This window comes from Acipenser ruthenus, chromosome 15, assembly GCF_902713425.1.
Source record: "Acipenser ruthenus chromosome 15, fAciRut3.2 maternal haplotype, whole genome shotgun sequence".
In the NCBI taxonomy this organism is placed as follows: domain Eukaryota; kingdom Metazoa; phylum Chordata; class Actinopteri; order Acipenseriformes; family Acipenseridae; genus Acipenser; species Acipenser ruthenus.
Window position 1 is genome coordinate 32672123 of NC_081203.1, and position 24004 is coordinate 32696126.

The 24004-nt window shown below is 37.1% G+C and overlaps 1 protein-coding gene across 1 annotated transcript; it reads right to left on the reverse strand.

Annotated features, from left to right (window-relative positions):
* Positions 1-4437: 4437 nt before the first annotated feature.
* Positions 4438-19417, reverse strand: LOC117422429 (serine/threonine-protein phosphatase 2A 56 kDa regulatory subunit epsilon isoform). The gene is made up of 14 exons (XM_058987993.1): positions 18929-19417; positions 16108-16271; positions 11083-11279; positions 10210-10311; positions 9706-9798; positions 8630-8760; positions 8463-8522; positions 7773-7881; positions 7348-7401; positions 7197-7247; positions 6353-6472; positions 6075-6202; positions 5863-5964; positions 4438-5398 (listed from the first exon to the last, which is right to left on the reverse strand). Exons 2-14 carry the CDS (start codon positions 16262-16264, stop codon positions 5299-5301), a joined length of 1404 nt encoding a protein of 467 aa, XP_058843976.1. The 5' UTR covers positions 16265-16271; positions 18929-19417; the 3' UTR covers positions 4438-5298.
* Between the last annotated feature and the right edge of the window lie 4587 nt (positions 19418-24004).

Consider the following 24004-nt stretch of genomic DNA (forward strand, 5'->3'; position numbering starts at 1 on the left):
TGTTTACTACTAAAAGAAACCAATTTCAGGACTTTCAGGGTGGATTAAGTTCATTTAGAATTATATATGGGACAAAAAGTCTTCATTTATTCTGGCACTTAATAGCAACACTGCAAAAACCTAATTGCACTGGCGGTGGAAGCAATGCTATTTCTCACTCATTCTTCCCATCTCCCCCTTTTTTTTAGCAGAGTCAAAAACCTTAAAATAAAGAAAATGAAAGTTCCTTAACATGAGTGGATGCCTGAAGATGGACTAGAATGGCCTTTAAGTCAAATATGTACACACGGGCTAGTACATTTTCCCACTATGCCACTTTGACAGGCCATAACATCAAACACACTCAATCAAAGGATATAAGGTGAAACTAATAAGTAGACAAATGTCATCGGCAAGAAGCTTTGACAGGGTGCTTGGACAGCAACAACATTTACAGTGCAAACCTTTAGTAAATGGGATAGTATTGTGTTCCATTTGCCAGAGGTGCTGTCCCAATTAATGGTACATAAAGTCCCTTTGCTTTAACTGCTCCAAGTGCACATTGCAAGAGGGGTAGCACACAGTCAATTAAAGGATAGTTACAAATGCCATTTAAAATGTTTTTTTTTTTTTTTTTTTACCCCTCTCTTACCCATTTATCACATTCTATTGCTTGCATGCTGAGGTTGTTCTCTATTGCTTGCATGCTGAGGTTGTTCTCTATTGCTTGCATGCTGAGGTTGTTCTCTATTGCTCAGGATAATCGGATGCCACTTTGTTTGCTGGTCTGTGTTTATGTGCCCTTTATTTTATTTGCTTCCGAATCTACAGAAGATGTAAGGTGTCAACCTCAGGCTGAAAGATGATTTTTTTTTTTAAATATACACAACCACTGTTTAAAATAAATAAATAACACATCATTTAAAAAGTCTCTAAAAGCCCAAGGGAGATGAAACAATTTTAACTTCATCGTGTATTTCATTTAAGAACACAGCTGAGTAAATATTTATGATTATATTGTTGCTTTGCATACTTGGAGGCTGCTGCTGCTGCTGCTGCACGTGCACGTACCAGCGATAGCCGAGCAGTTATACATAAATCAATAGGAAGCCAGATGTAACAAGAATAGTAATGTCTACAGAAATACAATCTGGGCACAGTTTAAGGATTTGTTTATACAACATCTTGATATGAATTATTAAAGATTGGATTTTTACTAACGAAGATTAACAGTTTATTATTGTTAATTTAAAGCTTTATAAAAGTACTAGTGATGTTTTACAAATGTTTTAGCTGCAGCTATGTATATCCAGTTAACTCTTGTTTATAACATATTTACATATTCTTTAGGGCTGTTTTACCTCAAATATGCCACACAGTAAACTTTGTAATAGCATGTCTTCCAGTGTAGAGTCTAGACATTTGTAAAATGCAACTTGCTGCACAGCTAAAATGCCTCATTTTCATTTACACAGAGAATCCATATTAACCAGTGGTGGGGTTGTTGCAAAAACTTTTTTTCAATCTTTAATTTGAATTTCCATTAGGGTAATTTAATAAAATACAAAGTGTCTGAGAAAGACACCACAATTTCCCTGCTATCCACAGTGCCAACACAGCAATACAGGTCTTGCAGCCACAGAATACTACATTTACTTTATTTCTTCTTGTACTGTGCAATCTTTTCACTGACAGGAAATGTTTGATTGTGACCAAGTAAGTTTTTGCTGCCCTCCTGTGGCCAACCAATTTATAACATTTACATCCCATAAATGCAATACAGTACAACCAGCAATAAGGTTTAAAAAAATACTCATCTATCGCTGCATACACAATTACCTGAACGAAGTATGAGAAATACAATATTGCCAGACCTGCATTGAGAAAGCTTCATCAGTACACAAGTTATTTACCCTAAAAAGTGGTCATACCTTCAATAATTAGTGTAAAGATTTATAAAACTGTTGCAGTGGTGTACACATTCCCTGCATATTCCAGCGATTTCTGCCATCACATACATTCTAATAAGCTGTGTAATGGAACTACATCCTTGACTGCATGAAATATATTTAATCTAAAGTGCCTTTCACAAATTCAATTCAAAATACTCCTGATGTCCTCCACGTATCTGTTTTTAATAATAATTGACAGCTTTTGGTTTCTTTCATCTAATGCTTTTTCCAAGCCACGAGTCCCAATCAGACATTTTAGCAATAAAAACAAGAGTGCCCCAACAACAGAATGGCATAGACTGATTCCAGGTGGCAGTGCCGAGCTGGGATCGGATCCCTGAAACTATTCGGTCACAGACTTCAAATGGATACAAATTGTCAGCTGAAGCAGTGATCCTCTCATGACCAAGATCACTTGGCCTCATTTTGGCAAACCGCTCTGGTTCTTGTTTAAGTGGGACAGAACCTCTAGCAAGTGGAACACAATACTAAAAGAAAAAAAAAACTGTTTTATCCCATTTACTAAAGGTTTGCACTGTAAATGTTGTTGCTGTGCAAGCACCCTGTCAAAGCTTCTTGCCGATGACATTTGTCTACTTATTAGTTTCACCTTATATTCTTTGATATAGAGTTTTTGATCCAAACTTGCCCTTTTGTTAGGTTCGAAGGTGTTTTTTTGGCTTTGTTTTGTTGAAAGTGCTGCAATTCTGGGTCATCAGCATCATCTTGCCCCAGACACCTCAAGGGTACTAGCTTACTTTTACAGTTTGCTTCTCCTTTCACATGTCTCACCTTGGCTTCTGCAAATTGCTTCCCAGGATTATACATGCTTTACAAATTCCAACATTACAGAGTTTACAGTTTATACAAAAGTTAATATGTACAGAAATCCTGGAAATAAGTAAAAATGTCATTCACAACTTTAAAAATATCAAATATTTATATAAAACAGATCAAGTTAGGGTAAAACAGCTGTTCAAACATTATCTAACCATTAAAGAAAAAAAAAAAATTCAGATCTCAAAGGTACCTCTTTTATATTAAACTAACACTATCCATACCTACATAGTAACTTCAAACACTAGAAGAATCACAATACAGCAAGATTCCAAAAAACATCAGGGCTTACCATAGAACACTGGGGACGTAAGGTTTGCATTACGCAGCAGAACATTAACAAATTGAATTAGTGAAGATTTAAACTGCGATACATTTTTTAAAAGTAAAGCAGTATTTTTATTATTACCATTAATTAACAAGTGGCCTGGCAAAGACAGATTGTTTAGAAGGAATACTTTTCTTTTATTTCATTCTTAAAGTCATCAGATTTACATAGTTGCTCTCAAACCCTTTAAAAGAATCTGTTTTACAGAAACAATTACATTTCAAGATTACATTCAATCCAGTCTTTTTTTTTCTTTCTATTTTTATTTTTTGTTTAGCCCCAATCTCCCTTGAATAGCTTAAGCCTACATTCAGCATAAAATGACAGTGATATTACCAGCACTGGTTGCTGTCCAAGTACAACATTATCCAGCCGCTAGCAGGGTGCAGCCCCAGCCTGTCCAGGCCTCAAGGGGATACTCACGATCAGGGAGCACCTAGACAAAAATATCCACAAGTAAAAGAAACATTCCACACTGTCCTGACACTGTCAGCACACAAGATACTGAGGCTGGAAAACAGCTAAAAACAAAGGATTTAGATAATCAACACAAACACACCTCATTCTACATTAGTTGTGCAGTTGTGTGGTCTTTTCCAAAACCTCACTGCTTGTTTACACATTTAGCATTCCCTGAAGTATTTGGACACTTCAAAAACAAAAATGCTACAAATGTTGTTGAAAATAAATGGCAATTGGTACAGATCTGTACCAGACTGGACCAAAGCTCAGTCCTTTACTAAGAGGCTAACAGTTGGTAATACTGGCGTCTTGTCACTTAACATCAATCCTTTTGATTCAGCTAAAATGATGCAGTTTTACTGTAACCTGCAATCTCCATATATCACCTAATATGGAAAGTTTATCATCAATGGTTGCATAATAAAAAAAACACTTATAGCCTACCCCGGTTATATGCCAGTAGCCGTTTAAGAAATTGAAAGCACCAAAAACACCACAGCACTAATCTATTGTGTTTTGTTTGTTTTCTTATCACAATCCAGGTTTAATTTAACATATCTTTATTTTTTAAAATAATTAGACATTTTAGATTGATCCAACCATTTGTTTTCACATCCGAGTTATGCTAAAAGCACACAATGAGTCTGAAAGGGTCAACGCAGATTTAGTTTTACTGTATACCAGAGCACGAAGGTGAGAAGGTCCTGAACACTCTCAGGAACCTGTTTTCAAATGGCATCAGAAATACCAGCAAGTTTTGTTCCATTATACCACTTTTTTCTCATATATATATATATATATATATATATATATATATATATATATATATTCCTCAACGTTCCTATGAAAAATAAGCTAATAACTACAAGATACAAGATATGAATGTACTGTATTTAATAACAATGTTATACAGATTTGTAATACTGTGAAGTACTTACACAAGTAGTGTTCCTTTTCACAATAACAGGAGTAGTACAAGTTACTTACTGTACGTCATTGACCTGGGAACCTCTATGGTTATAGGCTTAATATATATATATATATCGTTTTTTTTAAATAGGTTATCGATTCAAGGTAACAGTGCCAGACTGATACCAGCAGGGACTGCTTAAAATAGTGAACCAAACCTTGACAGAACTAATCCAATTGCTTTGGAGCTGATGCACATAGACAGCTTGACTTGTTTAAAAAGAAAAGAAATTGCGTGCAAAGACTTTTTTCCTTTTTTGTTAAATCATCTACACACAAACCTTAAAATTCCACAATTAATAGAACCTTTCAAAAACTTGTAAGAAATAAATGATCTGCAGCAGTTTTCGGAGGGGATAAAGGTTTGAACATAATCCTCCAGACAGGGGTATCCTCTTCTAATCTGCCAAGGATAAACACTGAATTCTTTATACACTGGATCACAGAGGCTGCAGTCTTCTCCAAACATTTAATGCAGCACCCATACAAGGACAAGAAAAAAATGCTTGAAGAACAGGGTTAAAACAATTTCTAAATTTACAGAAGAGTTTATTTTTCTTTTTAAAGTTCCTCTACTGTCCAAACTTTGGACCAAAGTCCTTTTTTTCAGCGTAATATTTAAGGGAAGGAAAGTTATTTACAGTGCTGTTGAAATAATGAAACAGACGTGAGAATCTACCGTAAAGTAAGTTGCACAATACAGAAAACTGTTGCTCCATCTCATACTACATAAATGTGTATCCACAGGCTAACAGCGCAGCAGTTTCTTCGTTAAGTGGGGATTATCCCGTCGCTTCTCAGACCTCTCTTCAACTCTAGATCCTCGAGCTTTTTCCACAGTTCTTCTCGTTCTTTCTCCTTTTTCTTCTCTCTGTGGAGGTGAAAAAAATAGTCACTTACTGATCTGTACAACCCTACTAGAACAGATCTACAATATATGCAAAAGCTGAACTATCGTTTGGAAAACTAAAAAATCACAAGTCAGGAATGGCTGACTGTTCATGACAGGAAGATGGTGGCAACACTGGAATGCATCCACATGGGGAAAAAAAAGAATCAATCAATAAATAATAATCAGTCATCGGTGAGTTAAGCACGGCTGGAGTCATAGGGTGTGTTGGTGGTGGGGGTACACCATTACATTACAATTCATTCAAGACTTCACACAGCCTTTTCATTTGGTTTGAAAATAAAAAAGCAGCTCTTCAGAAAAGATGCAATGAAAATTAGAGAGAATCTATATGTGCCCACAAAATAATCCCCATTCTTCTAATCTCACTCTGCACTTGAGACATCATCATACAACACAGTCTCACTAACAAGGGGCTTACTTACCGCTGACGATCAGACTTGTAGGTGGCTGTCAGATCATCAAACAGGGTACTGTTCATTTCCATAAATGACTTGAGTACATTGTAGACTAATGCAACTATTGCCCTGAAAAAAATGCACATGTAAAAGAATGTAAGTTTATACAATAATATGCAAGGGATTTCCAGAATCAAATCTGGGATCATCACAGAATGTAGACTGGCAGTGGTACTTACGGATTCCAGTGCTCTTTGGAGATCCTATAAAGGCTAGCGAACATTATGGGCAGGATGACGTTCGAGTTCTCCTCTATCAAACTCATGATATACTCATTGTTCCAGTAATACAGTGCCCTTTCAGCAACCTACGTAAAAAAAAAACCAAAAAACAATAGCACAGTATTTTTATAATTTATTATTATTATTTCCCCCAAAAGAGTTGTCTACTGATTTACGATGATGAAATAACTGTAACTAATTATGTGCAGCTATGCATAAATAAACCAACAGCCGACCTGGAAATGCGGGCTGGACACACATCTGGAGATCTGTTTGAACAGTGGTTCTTGAATTTTTACAAATTGGGATGGTTCGATCACATCCAAGATCTCTTCTAGCTCTCCAAGATACATGACCTGTGAAAAGACGCAGGAGTGGTGCCATGAGAACAGTGATAACCTGAATCACACACCACAAGGGGCCTTACTGAAAGCTAACCCCAAGCTAACTAATCACATGAATCCCCAGCACTGTATACAGAAGCACATTACAGAATGTTTCGAGTGGAGGTTTCTTTCCTGCAGCGCACCAGTCGTCTGCCATGGACTGTATTTACTTCACTTAGCCATGCAGTGTTAACATTACAAACTAAATGCCTTTGTGGTTGGCCTTACCGAATATGGACTCGCAGAGCAATTCTGCTGAAGGGAGTGATGGGTACCACCAGCAACGAAAGGCCAGAGCTGCATGTCATTATACCAATGGTGCCTTGAAGCAGTTTCTGTACTGCACTAGCACCAACAGACAACTCTGCATTGAACAGCAAACTTGACATTTAGAGGAGAGCAATGTCAAATACTTGCTTTAGCTCCAAAACAGCACCCAATATAAGCTAATTTGTTGTTTTACATTTGATCAGACTAAATTGAGATGAATCCCCCACAATTACTTTTTTTTTTTTTTTAAATGCCATTTTGACATCTGTTTGGATCCTTCTGAGACTATGTGCTATCAACAGTATTTGTTTTGAAATGTGAAGCAAGAGGTTAAACATCTGAACACTACTGTATCAATGGAAAAAATCCTGCCAACAGGGATTTTTATAACAAACCCTGAGCATGGATACAAAACTAAAATTACCTCTTTTTGACTGCAGGTTTTCGGCCAGAATTTTAGTAAGCCTCTGATAACCTAAATAAACAAATACGAAAGGTAATCAGACAACTTCATATACAAATGACTTACAATCATATACAGAGCCAATGAAAAAAGGAGAGATAAAAATACTTACTGGTTCCGTTAATGTTGGGTCTTTCTCTAGAAACTGTACAATGCAATATGCCAACTGAAAAACAAAATAATGACAAACTTTACCAGTATGGAATCGAATATTAATAGGGAAGTTTATGTGACGTATGTATTGGTAACTTTAAAAACATTAACACCGTGCACATTATTTCCATTTGAAAATAAATTCATAGCTGTCGTGTTAACAGAGGCAGACATTAACACTTCCTCAATTAACACATTTAACACAAAACAGTAGTGCTATTTGCTGAACAGTGTAATGCAATCTATAGAACAGCAGCCAAAAAAATTCAAATAAAGCCTACTGGTCTTTTTAACTAAGCATTACTGGGAATGCAAATAAATAGTACATTAAATGAACTGCAGTTGCATAATTAAGCTACAGGCAATCCTAATAACGTGCCACACCTGTGCATGAAAGAGTGATAAACTCCTAACAGTGTGCAGGGGGATCAGGACTTTCACCAGGAACTGTTTGTGCTCAGCCTTCAGAGGCAAAGCAAAGCCGTTGATTATGCTGAAGAAATAAGAGGAGAAAAAAACAACTTTTACATTAAAAAGAGTTCAGCTACAGTAAGTAGACATACAAAATACAGATTATGGATATTAAAAAGTTGTTACCATTTAAAAAAAAAAAAAAAAAAGCATGCCACAAATGTGTCTGCTAGCTATTGTTAGAGGAAAAGTGGAAAAGCCAACACTGGGTGGCGCCACCTTCCGAATGCACGCTTCTGTGACCGAGAACAAGCAATGCTGAACATCTGGGGGTTTAACTTGTTGCAGATTAAAATAAAAAGCAACTGCAAAGGAAACTGAACCATATATCAAGCATGCCTCTAAAAAGTCTTGCTTATGATAAAGAAAGCATTAATTTTTTTCTGCCTATTTAAGTTATTTTACATGAACCAATATGAATAACTGTATATAGCTATGTCTATATATACTGACTTTGGTGTTAATAAACTACAGCTCTTAATATATAGCGGATTTACACCAGACCATGACACCCATAGTAAACCAAGGAGGTTTTCTAATTGCTTAACTGGCATTTCAGGAAAACAGCAAAACGAAGTCATCAGTGACAAGCACAGCACATACCTTCCCAGTATCTCCAGAAGTTCTGCTACCCCGTTGAAGTGCTCGGTTTCATAAACAAAACTAACCAATAGGGAAACAAGAAAGAAAAGCAATGATTTTAATGAACTGGTTTCACTTCAAAAACAAAACACACTTAATTAAATGCTTCAAATGAAATGTTTGCTTACCGTAGAAAAATATTATTTATCTGTTTTCGTATAAAAGCCCTAAGACCAAGAAACTTTCCGTAAATTCTGTGCAAGACTGTCTTCAGGTAGTCTCGTTCCCGTGGGTCCTCGCTGTCGAACAGCTCCAAAAGCTACAGACAAAACAAGCAAAGCAAATACAATAACCAGTTTGAAGCAGCATAAGGCAAGATGAATGCGCGGTTTTACTTCAAGCTTTTTTACTCGATACATTTGTTCAGTCTGGGGTTGGAACTGCAACCTACATCGATGCACATTGGGTTAACGCACAAGCTTTTTATCTGGGTCTCTGGTTTGAATCCAGCTTATGCCACCTCTAAAGAATCTGGAATGAAATTGGAAGCAATCGTGGTGGCTGCTGCATCTTAATATTTATATCACAAACAGGAGGCTGCTAGAAGGAATCAAGTGTAAACTAACAAGACATCCAAGGTAAATGATGCTTCTTCAGACCTACAAGCCTCCCAGAAAATGCTTCACAAGAAATAATAAACATATTCCTTGGCAAAGATCCAGCAGAAGGAAAGGTTGAATTTGAAATGTATCGGCTCTGGTTAAGTCTGTGCAGGATTAAAAACCAGGAGCACTATCTGTCACAGCTCTTACAATGTGGAGTCTTTAGGGGGGATTCCACAATGGGACAAGGGATCAAACAGCTAATATTCATATTAAAAGTATTGATTTAAAGTGTCTTTCAGAGAGGCACCGATTAACATGTTTCTGACAATGCAGCTTCCTATTGATATGTCTATGACGGCAATGTAATTAACTCCATTAAAATGGTAACTGGAGACCGTAACTGGTTTGCATGAACACAAATCCCAGTCCAAGCAGACACACTTTTAAAAAAGTTCCCTGTGCTTTTCTTCTGCATGTGTGCTAGACAATATATACAATTAGTGACACACTGTATAGAGCCAAGGTACCTTGCCCAATACACTATTCCTTATGCAACAAACTGGAAATGACTCATTTGAATGGCTTTCTCCATTTCTTAATTTCCCTGATAAAAGTTTAACAGGGCAGTGAACAATAACTGTAAAATAAAATGATCTTACCTGTAGTACAAACTTCTGGTCTATATATTTTTTGGCAATGCTGGGCTGGAATTCTTGACTCTCCAAAAATCTTATGAAAAATTCATATACAAGCTGCAGAAAAAAATACAATAAAGTAAGGTGTATTAGTATACAGTATTAAAACTGTGGTTCTCTTAAAGATTGAAGGCTCTATAAAAGGTGTATATGGTTGTGGGATATATTTTTGTGCTTATGTAATGATTTGATGATTGCTTTTACTCTGTAGGATTCCTGGAAAACAGCAGCAGATAACGCACACCCCCTCAACATCATAAAAAGAAATACTTTAAGAGGTTATCAACGCCTAATTATAAGCAGTACAGTTAACAAAAGGGTGGGAGGAAATGGTTGTACAAAAGAATGTAGATTGAATGAATAAGCCATGAATACAATTTTGCAATAAAGAACATTTAATGTAGGCAATGTGTGTGTGTGAAGTCAGGACCTTTTTTTCCTGGTAATAGTAATTGGTCACACATCTACCTGTAAATGTGGCCAAGAGGCTTCAAGAGTCGGCTCGTCCTCTTCTGGATCAAATTCATTACTGTCGCTGGGAGGGAGGGTCCTGAATATATTGTAAGAAACCTGGCAACATAAAAGGATGTTTTTCAGAACCCTGCCTTGGCCTTAGACCCCTATTCTATACATCAAATGAATGGGCTTTTCTTTCATTCTGCACACAGTAAAAACCTTCAGTAGGCATGTATTTGTTTACATCACCTCAACTTTCATTTTCCTACAGTATAGCAGTAAATACAAATATCATTTTTTTTCTGCAGATTTAATACCAAGGGGACAGTGAAGAATGCTACATCTTGCATAGAGATAAAGCTAAAGTTTAAGCTCTTTATTTACAGTAGTATACCCCAGATGGCTTCTCCTCTGTAACTATGACTTAGGACATATGATTCTCCTAGGACTCCATACTGAATATTACATGGTTCTTTCATAACAAAGACTTTTGCACCCATTTAATGACTATGTCCACATCTCCAGAGATGCAAGGTTCTAAATGAATGAAAACTGACCTCCAATTACAACACAATTAAGTTGATTTCCTCAATTAAGTGAGGACCTGAAGATCCGTATCTTAAACCCTGCAGGAAGCTGGTCTTAAAGTAGAAAAGACACTGAAAAAAAGACTAATGAGTGATGCTACTGTAATTATGGATGGTCTTAAAGTAATCTAGTCACATGAATCCTGTTTTAACATACTGTGGACATGTGGAAAATTAACTATCAGCGCTGGCCAACAAATGTACATACAATACAGTTTCTAAACCATCAAACAAACAGCTTTATCTTGACATTTCCGAAACGTGTGGTGAGGGGGAGTGCAGTGCAATACAGCCTTACCGTTCTTACTACTTCGGGGTACGCCTGTTCTGTCAAGTAACCCCTGCTGATGGTGACGTAGTCCACAAGCTCGTTAAGGGTGGAGCGTTTGTACTCTTTCATCTTGAGATCTGATAAAGTATCCATGAAGTCAAAGATGAAGCTGCACTGCTGGAGTTTCTTCAGGAACAGCTCCGGCTGCTCTGCGGCTGGAACATCTGCACGAAAAAAAGAATAAAGGAAAGTCTGAGCTGATGCGTTTAAAAAAGACGCAACGATGAGACATCAACCGTCAACGAACAGGAAAACAACTCAGCTGCGGACATTTCCTGCTGGACAAGCGAAGGAAAACTAAATGGAGGTGTATGGCTTTTTCCATTCAAATGTGCCTGTCTAAAGCAAATTAATACGAAACATACCAGGAGGGAGCACACTTATCGCATTATACGCTGTTTTATATTTCTGTTAACTCGGCCATTTGTTGTTTCGACAGTTGAACATATATATGTTAAAGCTATATCATCCACAGTTTTAGATATCTGCAAAAGAAAGCTTATTTCTGTGAGAACAAAACCAGATATGATCTAATGCACAGTCATGCATTCCACTGGTTGAGTTAGGAGTAATAGTACCTGATAATGAAGTGGATAGATATGAATATCTTTACTGTACAAGACTCCCTGGCAGTATCTACCCTACATCACAGCTCTGTCTAGCTCCAGCTGGAGTTACTTGGAGTGCAGTATGTGAATTTGTGCATTATGTTCTACATACAACCAAGCTGAATTACACAGATACAATAAACATTCATTTAAGCTTCTGTTAACTTAGGGGGGGAAAAACAAAAAACACACACAATTATTTCCTCATATACAGTATGCATATTCGATGCATTTCTTGCCTTCTCAAATTCACTTCACACTGTATCTTGAATGAAAATGTCACAGAAAGAAGGCTATATTCATTATTTAAATTAGTACTTACAGTCATGTTCATATTTTCTTTCCAGAGGAGATAAAGATTTGCATAGTGCATGCTTGCATGGAATTTATATGATCAGGTATACTCTCTACAATGGGTTGAGAAAAATAATGACTATACTCAAGCTGGTATGGTATCTCATAGAATTAAAAGCTACTCACCTAACCACGGCTATTTAAAGAGAGACAGATAAAAATACCCGGATTAGTGCACCGATTCACTTTTACTAACTCAATAGACCGCTTTTCATTTTTACATTGTTAAATCAGACTTTCTCCATGTATGAAAAGCATAGCTGCAACATAACTGTATGAAGTCAAGCCTCTCAGAAAATATTTTCTGCTTTGTGTAATTACAGTACTGTACCAGAAGATTTCAATGGGTCCTTTACCTAAAAAAAGTATGTTAAATGGGCTTAAATGGATCTAAATATTGATAATTACAGAAAGAAGAGCCGTTTCAAATAAAGCACCTAATCTGTTTACAAGTCAAACACGAAGCGCTGCCTTGTGCCGGGACAGAAACAGTTCCTTTTTGCCCCTGTAGAGTTTCAGCTGACAGATTAAAACATCTTGCATGAGCAGTAACTTCATGTTTGTGTGCTTCTACTGTACAGCGATGGCATTCATCTTTCTCAGGGTCCTGTCAGTGCTTGAAGCCACGTGAATTTCTTTCCCAAAGCACCACTGCAACATTTATATTGACTATAAATACCAGCAGTTTCATTGAACCTTGAAAACTTTATTCAAACATACAAGTGACAACTTTCTGGATAAATGACACTTGAGACTTTAGAAATAGAAAGACCGGGCACAGAAAATAAGATTGCAGGGTGTTTGCACAGCTGCTTCCAGTCTTTAGTTTCAAAATGCTAATATATATACATCTTTGTCCTCCAACTATGACTAGTAGTCATGACTGTTTCCTGAAATCAGATTAATTAGAAAAGGTTTTTACTGTGAGAAATACAGTATGTTTGTTAAGCTCCAAAAGAACAAGTATGCTGCAATGAGAAACCTGGGCTCAAAACATAGTACAGCACCAGTCTGCATAAAAAATTTTACCCTATGCTGATACTTTAGAAACAAAATGAAAATACAATACCAGGTTAAATAATGAATGTCTTCTTCACAGCTAACATTTCCAATTGGACTTCCTGAGTTCAGTGGAGTATGAACTCACTGTAACCATGGCTTACAGATCATATGGAAACTGCTGTGTATGAGGCTTCGGAAAATCCTGTACATAGCAGACCTGCTTTAAAAAGCAAGTTTAACTTGGTAAACTGTCTTGTAAAAGGATACCCTCAAAGAAATGCAGAGTGGATCAAGTTCCCCCTTGGATACTAGCTGCACATCTGAAAGAGAAGCTTGAACCGTGCACAGTATGAACACACATCTCACCCTACGGCTGCATTCTCATTCTCAGCAAACTCTCTTCCATTTTCATTCAAATTGCTCGTCCCGTTTCACGTTTTGCAATCTTATAAACAATTTCCCCACACATAAGCATGGGGATCTCTATCCCGTTCAAGACAGTCACAACATAGAGCGAAACACAAGCTACAGCAGAGGGAACTTCATTTGCGGTGTGATGCATTCATCTTATCTCTACAGTTGTTACGGAGCGCAACATGCAATTTTATATCACCGTTGTAAGTGTGCCCATTTTCTGCTTGCTGTATCTGGTATTTTGAATAAATATTTTGATGAGCATCAGAAAATAACACTTACTGAAACACACATGAAATATCTGTGTGAAAATTACTATGTGCTCTGTTTAAAATGAATATTAAAACACCAGATCAATATAGTTAGAAAAAATGTTATAGAAACAAATGTTTCTATAACACACTTCATTAAAAAAAGCAACACACATATTCTGACTCGCATGGAGAGGATGGCTATCCTTGGCGCAACTCCAAATATCAAATTCACATGGTTTCATTTAGCTTATAGATATACACATGTTCTGCATGCACGTTACTTTTTCAAGATTACCCTGTGTCATGGTGAGTCAAGCAAAGATCTAAATACAAATTGTGTCCAACGACTGTTACGATGTGTGGTGTACAGGAACGTTACATGAAACATCCTAGTGGCCCAGGATAATATATTGATATTATTTATTTAGCCATTTTATTCCACAAGTGCCGAGACGCAGGAGAAACAGAGTGTTAAAGGGCCACCACAGTTATGTGAAAAGGAAATAGTGTCTATCCTAACGATAGAAATGACCTACATTACTGGTAATCTGTTTGCAAAGGCCACTGTGTCCCCAGAGCGGATGTTACTGACCACATTGATGGATTTGTTTATTATGATTTTTATAATGCAATTAAAGCGGTTTACAAAACTAAAACTGATTAGCAACATATTAATTAGGTAGGGCATCACTGTTCGTATTCAGAAGTAGCACTGATTGTTTTGGCACAAAAGTGAAAAATCATGCTTATTTCTTGAGAGAGAGACTACTGATTGAATACATGATTCGCACATAATACTCTTCTACCATTTCTAAACCACTTTTATAACAGACAGTTATGCTGTTTTGCTAGCCTGGTATCAAATATTTTCACTGGTTCATGTTGTACCGGAGTGGGTTTGACAAAGACCTAAAAAAAGTCACAGTAGAAAAATAAAAAGCGACCAGTGATCATGTTCCAAGTGGCATTATGATGTCAGAAAACAGATTTTCAAAATGAGCTTAACTCTTAATAAAATAGGTGTGTCTTGGATGGATGACTGACTTGATCATTACAATAGAGAATTCTGGTTTACAAATGTATTTACATCTTGGAGGAGCATTTAAAAATTCCAACCATCTACCCGTACCTACCAGTAAAACCTCACTTCTCAAGCACTGGCCTCTCACCCGAAACTAAAGGCACTTTAATGAGGGAACGGCTAGGACAGAGCGGCAAGTGGAGTTGCCCTTGAAAAGCCAATGAATTGCATTCAAATTTATGTACAGTGCTCAAGCTGAAAATAAAAATAGGACAGTGAGATTCGTGAATTCGACTGTGGGACTGCATTAAGACCGTCCGAGGAAATTGAAAAAGGCACTCTTAATCAATACAGGCACCACAGTCATGACTCAGGCCTTAACAGAACAAGATCAGTCCTATTCTTACCATGTACTGAAGTCTGTCTAATTATATAGTGAAACTAAGCAAAGTAAAATCATGTTACTGATGCAGTTCAAATCCAGGCATGGGAAATATTTAAAACTGAAAGGACTACAGAAGACAATGGCTACTGATCTATATACACATCATACTATTGTGATACCGCATCACACGCAGTCTTAGAGCCTGCTTACAATAGCAACACAACTGTAATTAACTATCAGTTTCAATGTAGAGCATTGCATACAAGGTTAATTAAAACAGAATTTGTAACAGGAAGGTATCTCCTAGTAATATAATATTCCATTCAGGGAAGGAAAGACTGATGTGTCAAAACACAACAGTAAGAGAGTATAAAGTGAAAGCCATTACAAACTGTGAGCGGCAGAGACCAATATAAAATCAACCTTTATGTCACGCTTGCCTTATGATTCTGATGTGGCAACAAGAATTTGAACCCAAAGTTTTAGATAACTGATTATGAAGACATGATGATCAGCAGCATTTCAAATAAGTGAATTATTCCAGAAACAAGGAAGTTGTTCTGACACTGTAGCACCACCATTCAATAGCATTTAAATGATCAGAATGCATCAAACGCGAGTGCAGAGGTACTGATCAGAATGAGACTTTGAATTAGTCATTCATATATATATATATATATATATATATATATATATATATATATATATATTACACACACACTGTATTGCATATGGTGCACACTAAGAATAATTTGAAAAATCTGCCCCCAGTTGTGTAAAGCAGTGAAAGCATATAGAGCAAGACCAGACCAGTGGAATTTGCAATGCTGCAACAAATAAACCAAAACAGCCTGCAACAGGATGTGATGTTACTGGTAGGTGCACTGAAAAATAATGCAATGAAAACAAATACTGTAGACGGCTGTAGATCAAAATACATGAAAAGCAGGTTACCTTTAAGCAGAGGCAGAGGTGTTAACTCTATAGCTTTGCCCTGGGATCTGAACTGTGAAGAGCTCTGCGACCTCTTCTGCTTGGCCTTTCTGACGGACTTCCGAGAAAATCCATCTACTTTGTCCACTGATGGAGGAGTGGTGGCTGCCGAGGACATATCCCTACTGGGTGGGAAAGAAATAGGAGTTATGAGGAATTCCATTTCTTCTTATTTTTTATTTATTTAGCAGATGCCTTTTATCCAAGGCGACTTACAGAGACTAATCTTACTGCATCAGTACTTAGCAGTGTCAGGTTGTGGTTTTGAAATATATGGTATATGCAAAACTCCTGCACATTCAAGGGCCGTATGTTCAATGGCAAAAACGAGAGGTGCCTCATCACAATACAAATGACAGCGACACTGAAAAAAAAAAAAAAAAAAACAGTACAGCACACACAAAACCGAAGTTGTGCTAAGGGCTCACAAATTATTATTATTAATATTTGTTTATTTAGCAGACACCTTTATCCAAGGCGACTTACAGAGACTAGGGTGTGTGAACTATGCATCAGCTGCAGAGTCACTTACAACTACGTCTCGCCTGAAAGACGGAGCACAAGGAGGTTGATTGACTTGCTCAGGGTCACACAATGAGTCAGTGGCTGAGGTGGGATTTGAACCGGGGACCTCCTGGTTACAAGCCCATTTCTTTAACCACTAGACCACACAGCCTCACTCAAATGTACTTTTCAACTTTCGAAATACACTTAGAAAAGCAACTCACATTCATAATAGTACATTTTAATTAATTTATTCACTTCTGTAACACAATGTTACCCAGTTTCCCACTACAATTTCCTTCTTTAAGATAGTAACTCTTTCAGCATTACAGTAAGCAGTTAGATAGTTTCATGGTTTTATAAGAAAATTGAATCAATATACATATTAGAGTTTTACTAGTCTGCTATTTAAGGTGGTCATCCTTCCTAAACTCAGCTTCCTGTACTATGCTACTAAAGCTGTATGCATTTCAGTGGAGTTATCTTTCCCAGATCTGTATTAAGCACTGCAGGGTTGATAGTTAAGCACACCTCTATTAAGGAAATGGGATTACACAAACACCACATAGCTACTGCATCCATTAACACCATAAGATGGTGAGTCCTGGAGTTGCTACATCAGCAAATACATATTGTCCCATTGACATACATAAATCAAGTACAGTGTATCAGTTTCAAACTATTAACATTATAAATCACTCATGAGGTTTAACAGTAATTAAGAGAGAGAGAGAGAGAGAGAGAGAGAGAGAGAGAGAGAGAGAGAGAGAGAGAGAGAGAGAGAGAGAGAGAGAGAGAGAGAGAGAGAGCTCATTCATATACCATGCAGTCAGATTTGTTACTTGTGTATCTTGAAATGACTCACAGGCATGCACACTTAAATTATTTCTGCAGCTAAGCTTGAGCATGTGCTGCCCATCTAGTTAAACTCTACAAGTCACTTATGTGGAACTTCACTTGCAGTTAAATCATAAAAGCAATACATCACAAATACAGTTATTGTATTGAAATGTGTGCCTAAACGAGGTTAAAGCTGTAGTAATGTTGACTTTTAAACCATGACTACTGCACAGATTATTCATAGATAAATATCCACCCAAGCATGGACATGCAGCCTATGCAACTATATTCTTGGACAAAATCTTAAGATCACACTACAGTACACACTTGAGCTATAAAATTACAAGTGCAGTACTCAACATGACTACAGTATGACACCCTTTGCAAACAGAAAATTGTATAGTAAAGATCATTTAAAGGAACTAGCAGCTCAGCCTGCATGCAAATCCTGCAACATTATTGTTGTATTGCAGGAATTTCATAAACGTGCTCAGCCATTACTATGTGAGAAGAGGCGTGTGCTAAGGCAGCACGCTGAAACAGGACACACACATCTTGTACATAAGCCTTCAAAAAGTTAAAACCGGGGAGACGTGTGTACAAATTTCTGACATAGGAAAGGCAACCTTCTTAAATTCCTAAAAGGTGTGAAAGACTATCAATGAGATTTGATACAGTCTATCGCATAGCTCAATGGCTGGCCTAACTGATGATGAACTGACATGCAGGATGTACTGCACCTTTTTTTTTTTTTTTTTAAAGAAAGGTAGAAACAAAACAAGCAGTAAGTTAGTAACCCATCCTTTAACTAAAAGTTTCGACTATCTGGGTGGGTCTGCAGTACATCACCGCTACAAATGCAACCTGAATGCTGTCGATACGATACGGAGTCAAGCAATCATAAAATACAATCTGTTCAAAGAGATAAAACAATGTTTATGCCTTAATTATTTCTAACAACTTTTTTTTGTTAAAGACGGCTGCATTTAGTATACAACCCCTCTCGTCTCATTAATTTGTTGCATTTTTCAGCAACTTTTAATTTTCTTTGCGGACTACTCAATTAAAGTAAAAAAAAACAATTTAGTGAATATTTCTAAACTCATTGAGCCATGAATAAAACGGCTTACTTCTGTAACGTAGGCCTTCAACACAGTAATCCAAGTAAACAGTTTGCATTAACAACTGTACTACACTAGTACCGTTGTATTTGTATAATACAGTAAGTTAAATCACATTTAATGATTCTGCATATAAAACGCTACATTTGCCTATTGATGTTTTGATTATGTTTGAACCCGTAAGGACATATTATATATATATATATATATATATATATATATATATATATATATATATATATTCGAACCTATATATTACATTAAATGGACATCCTATCAGCACGGCTCTAGACGTAAGGAAACGTATTGCACTTTACCTTGATCCTCTTGTGTCTAGGAACAGAGATAATAAGAAGTAATGATCCCGGTTAACTCTATCAACACTTGGATGTTTTTAGTCCTGTACAATAAGCCTCTCCCAACAGCAGCAGCAGCAGGAAAGCAATCTTGGCCTTTTCCAGAAAGCCAAACCCAGAAGCACCTCTTTTTTACCTTCTAACGAAATAATCCTCCGAGTCCCATTAATAACGAAATATATAAAAACGAATCTAAACTAATTACATTCCCTGATGAATGACAGAATTTACTGCTTGCAGGCCACCTCTGTATTTTTCTGTATATTTTTCTTTTCACTCTATGTGATTTGGGGCAATTTCCCTTCACCCTATTGTCAATATTACTGGGCTGAGTCCATGGCACACATAACACAAACACACTCTAGCCTGCTGCCGGGGTCTGCCCCACGTACGATAGCCATTGGGCGGTTTGAAAGAAAGACGAGAGGGATTGGTTGATTCAAGGCGTCCATCAATTGTCTAATGCAGAGACCCTCCCAGAGAGATGAATAAATACGTTTGGTTGGAGCGAAAGAGACTAGGAAGGAGATTGGGTAGGAGGCCAAGGTGGAAAAGGACCCGTATGGAATGAGGACGAGCCAGTTGCTGGCTTAGCCGTCTGGGTCTGGACCCTACCCATGCCGCCAAATAACCAGTAGCGTAAAAGGTGCAGGAGTTTACATTGTAGCTTCAACCAGGAAGCACCTCATTCAGGGTTAGAGAGGTTTGAGAGGAACGCTTTATTTTTTTTTATTTATTTTTTTAAACGAAAGCACATGTCGATCTTGTTCACAATGAGTTAATTGGAGCATCATAAAAGCATTTGTTTTTTTTATTGTTACTATTTTTTCTTTGTGAAGCAATTCTCTGCCGTCACTGCTTAAATGGTTTGGCCAGCGGAAACCACTTTAGAGTTACAGCATTGACAAGGATAGTCCTCTAAGAAAAGGTGCCACTGCAAGGAAGTAGTGCTGGTGATTCACTAGGTAGGGGGCACGTATTCCTTATGGGTCTGAGTACAACAAGTCCCACAGCATTGAGTTAGTATAAATGTAGGTGGAAAAGCGTACCTGTATTGTATGGACTGTGCTGCCAACAACATTGTGTGTGCGTGTGTTTTGTGAAATCGGTTTTCCTTTTATTATTTATAGTTTGCTGTGTCTGTTACATAAATTGTTATTTATGTTATGTTCCGAAGAAATTGGCATTAAACTTACTAACAGAAATGGTTGAGGTACATTACTTAGTTTAATTATGATCGCCGTTTAAAATAGTTCAATGTTTTTTCATGGTGTAAAAATTCACATGTTACCTAAACATACAAAACAACTCGCCGTGATTCAATAGCTGTAATGTAGGTGATGAGAAAAACTAAGGGAAAAATCCTTCTTGTAGGATTAAACGTGGATGATTTACTTAGGCAATGGGCCAGTGTTTTATTGTTTTTACCATTTTTTTTTCTTCCAGAATCTTAATATCATCAACTAGCAAGAAACAATTGTGATGCGTATATGATGAATTCAGTTTGCATTCTGTCTGACTTTCTTCATGCAGACAAGACAAATAGGGACCATTCATTTAAACCCTGTCCCCCACTACGTTTTTCGTGGTATTTAGCCAGCACTATATATATAACCGTCTTGCTATTATACTGTTTGCAGATCTGATCGTTCTCACTAGTCGTGCTAGTTTTCATCTCTGGCAGTTTTTTTAAAAGTTGTTTTTCAACCCTTAAAACATACCTTTTATTTAATGACACCAGAGAGCAAAAAGGGATGCTTGCAGTTGAATACCTGATTAATGGCTTGGCCTAAATGTACTGTTTCAGGCTGCATTGCTACTACTTAAGGGGAACATCTCTTACAAATAAGCAGAATATTGCAGCACTTTCAGCAATTAATACTTAGTCTTTCTTCATCACCAAGATCACCCTACTTAGTGTATACAGATCAGCATCATTTTCTTGAAATGCAGAAGATGTATTGCAGTATGTGGGATTGTGTGCTGTGATTTACTGCAAATGTTCTCATTTTCCTTAGTTTTGGAACTGGTAAGTTATAGTCTTCCAGCTTTAGCAAATGTGGCAGAATATTCTCCCACTGTCTTTGTTCACTTGCAGGACGGGGTAGGATGACAGGGTAATCAGCAGGTTTCCATCTCTGGCATGATCTTCACATGTGATCTATTATCATGCCGTCAAACCAGCGTGGCCATCTTCTGAGCAGCTCCTTTCTCTTCTTTAAAGAAACTGTTCTGTCTTTGTTTTAATTACCATCAAATCTAAGTATCAGTTTTCATGGTGCACCGCCTAACATATTTTTGAAGGGCATTTGGAACCCTGCTTTCAGACTAAATAGTTTTTGTATTGATTAACACTTTATATTTTCAGGAAATTACAGCAGATCTACAGTTCTTTGTTTATAAATTTAAAGCAAAGCTCTGTTTTGTAGCGACTTTGGCAGTCGCAATTCACCATCAAACCTCGTTTGCACAGTAGCTTTGGACATGATCATCTGGAGTCAGGAATATGAAATCAATAGTGGGAGTGCCATCACTGCACACTGTATTTTAAGATAAACCCTTCAAATGAGGTTCGATTTGCTTCTGTTGTTTCAACATAGAGTTTTAATATTTGAGCTGTCTCTAACTGGCTTTAGTTTGAGCTAAATACAGTACACTGCCTGCTGTCTGAGATTGTAACCTTCCCTTCTTGTAGTATATAAGGACAGTATCATTGGCAATTTAAAAAAATAAGGGTGATGGTAAATCACAAATTGAACATATCCATTTTTTGACACGGTTGACTAAACAGTGAATGTCAGCAGTTATGGCACTCTTACTGTTCATTTTGAGTTTCTGTGAAAGGGTTGATAATGTTTCCAAACCCTAAAGCTGTGGTTCAGCATACCTGGGGAGGTCTGCTGTGGAATGACAGCCCTTCAGAGCCCTGCCCTGTGGGGCTATTCTTTTGCAATGCATATGATGCATATCACAAAGAGGATTGTTGTTCGGTCTTGTGAAATCTGCTCTTCTTTAGCATTTCCTTGGTGATGCATTTAGTGATGTGATGAGAAGATAAAGCTTGTGCTATTCAAGTGTTTGGCATTTGCAGCACTAAGATTAATGAATCCAATATTGTGATACGGCCAAAAATAATGTTGCAGAGAAACGTTTTTTTTTTTTTAAACTTGAAATGTAACTATTGAGAGAATCATAGAATACAGCTCTGCAAAGACACTATCTCAAAGCCTGTGACAGGTCGGAGGTTAATGTCAAGGTCAGCAACACAGTTAGCATGCAGAGCTCACATCTCCCTGCAAATACAGTCACTACCTCAAATGGTTTCTCGACCAGGAGAATCACAGAATATAACTCTACCGAGTATGAAGCCGTTATCTGGAAGCTTTAGGGCAGGGGTGACCAAAGTTAAGTTTTCCATGCCTGGTCTTTGTTCCAGCTCTGTTCTAAATTGTTTAATTGAACCAATCTAACCTCCATCCAGACCCTGAAGTAGTTCATTATATCATTTAACCAGTTAAAACCTGGGGTGGAATGGCTCTCCAGGACTGGGATTGGACACCACTGTGTTAGGTCTTTAAAGCAAAATGGTAGCCATCTTAGGTAACAGGTCAAAGTGAAGGGTGCTGTTAGATTAAGGGCTTCCAGATCTACATTGTGCAAATATACTGGTATTTGAAAGCAGCACACATAAACATACCTTTACAACCATGTCTTTTTATGTTCGTAAAACAAATAGAAACTCTACCTGTATAGAAGTTAAACATCTCTATCTCTATTCCATGCAATAGGTAAACCATGGACACTGAAAATGTCACACCCTGCTGCAGAATGCCCCCACAAGACAAAGCTCCTTGCTGATGCGAATTTCCTATGACCACACTAATAAATCAGCAAATCACAGTATAACAATCTTATAACCTATGTACCATTCATTCTGTTAAACTAGTCATTTGAACACATTAGTCATTTTAAACAGTTGGTCATACAATGTGTAGTTATTTGGTTAAATGTCTGGCTTGAGAGAGTGACTGTAACATACATTGTTATTTGATCTGTTTACCACTTACCGTAATTCCACTGCAATCAGACATACACAAACGTCAGTTCACTTTATTTAACAGAATGGTTTTATGATGTTTTAGTGGTCTTGTTTTCGGATTTATTTCACATACCAGTAACTCCGTTCCAGACTGAAATAGAACATATATTTGAGTTCCTTAGTTCTCATGATCTGTGACCACTGCTTTATTTGGTTCATTCATACCAGTGGCCGTGTCCCTTAAATGACTTCCATAAGGGATCTAATTTGGACTTTTTGCTTACTTTTTCTATTCAGTACATAACATGTGACTGAAAGCATTCAAAACAAGCGATTAAAATACATACTTTGACGCTCTTTTAATATTAAAACTAAACAATGTTTTTTTAATATAAATTACTTTACTTTCAGATGGGGCAAGATAAATCATTTCAGGGCGACATTAAATTATCCTAACTTTTTTTGTTTGCAAGTTTCAAGGTACAGTTGATTTTTTACACCTGACCTGGGACCACACAGTGCCTGAAACTTCCTTTAGTACGTGTGGGAGCGGCTGTTTTTCTATGACTATATTATGATTTAAAGCTTGTGAGGCTTCGGAACACCATGTTGGAATGATCTGAGAAGTCTGTACATATCGGTGAGGTATGAAACATTCTAGTTTGTAATGCACTTTACATTGTTATATAGAAAGTATTCAACAGAAATCCCAGTGTTGTGAATGGGTGCAGTTAACAGTGACTACAAGTCCATCTTTATTCCTGAACAACAGCATTTTTTAAAAAATAAACAAATGCCTTTTTGTTGCCATTGTAAAACTGTGTACCTGAAAAACAAGTCTTAATAGTTCACTGTTGTTCCTTAGCAAAAACTGGTTTTAAATGTTTGTACTGTAATTTGGTGTTCAGCAGGTGAAAATATGTATTTTTTAAAAACCAGGTAACAATGGAACTCATAGTGCCACTATGTTCTTTGATATTCTAGCCCCAGGCCATACT

What these genes read in the sequence shown, in the direction of transcription:
- LOC117422429 (XM_058987993.1), bottom strand. Translation starts at nt 16,264, where the DNA reads ATGTCCTCGGCAGCCACCACTCCTCCATCAGTGGACAAAGTAGATGGA. An exon ending in TCCAAAGAGCACTGGAATCC is followed by an intron (nt 5,965 to 6,074) that starts GTAAGTACCACT and finishes CATTTTTTTCAG; the next exon opens with GGCAATAGTTGCATTAGTCT. An exon ending in TACAAGTCTGATCGTCAGCG is followed by an intron (nt 5,399 to 5,862) that starts GTAAGTAAGCCC and finishes TCACCTCCACAG; the next exon opens with AGAGAAGAAAAAGGAGAAAG.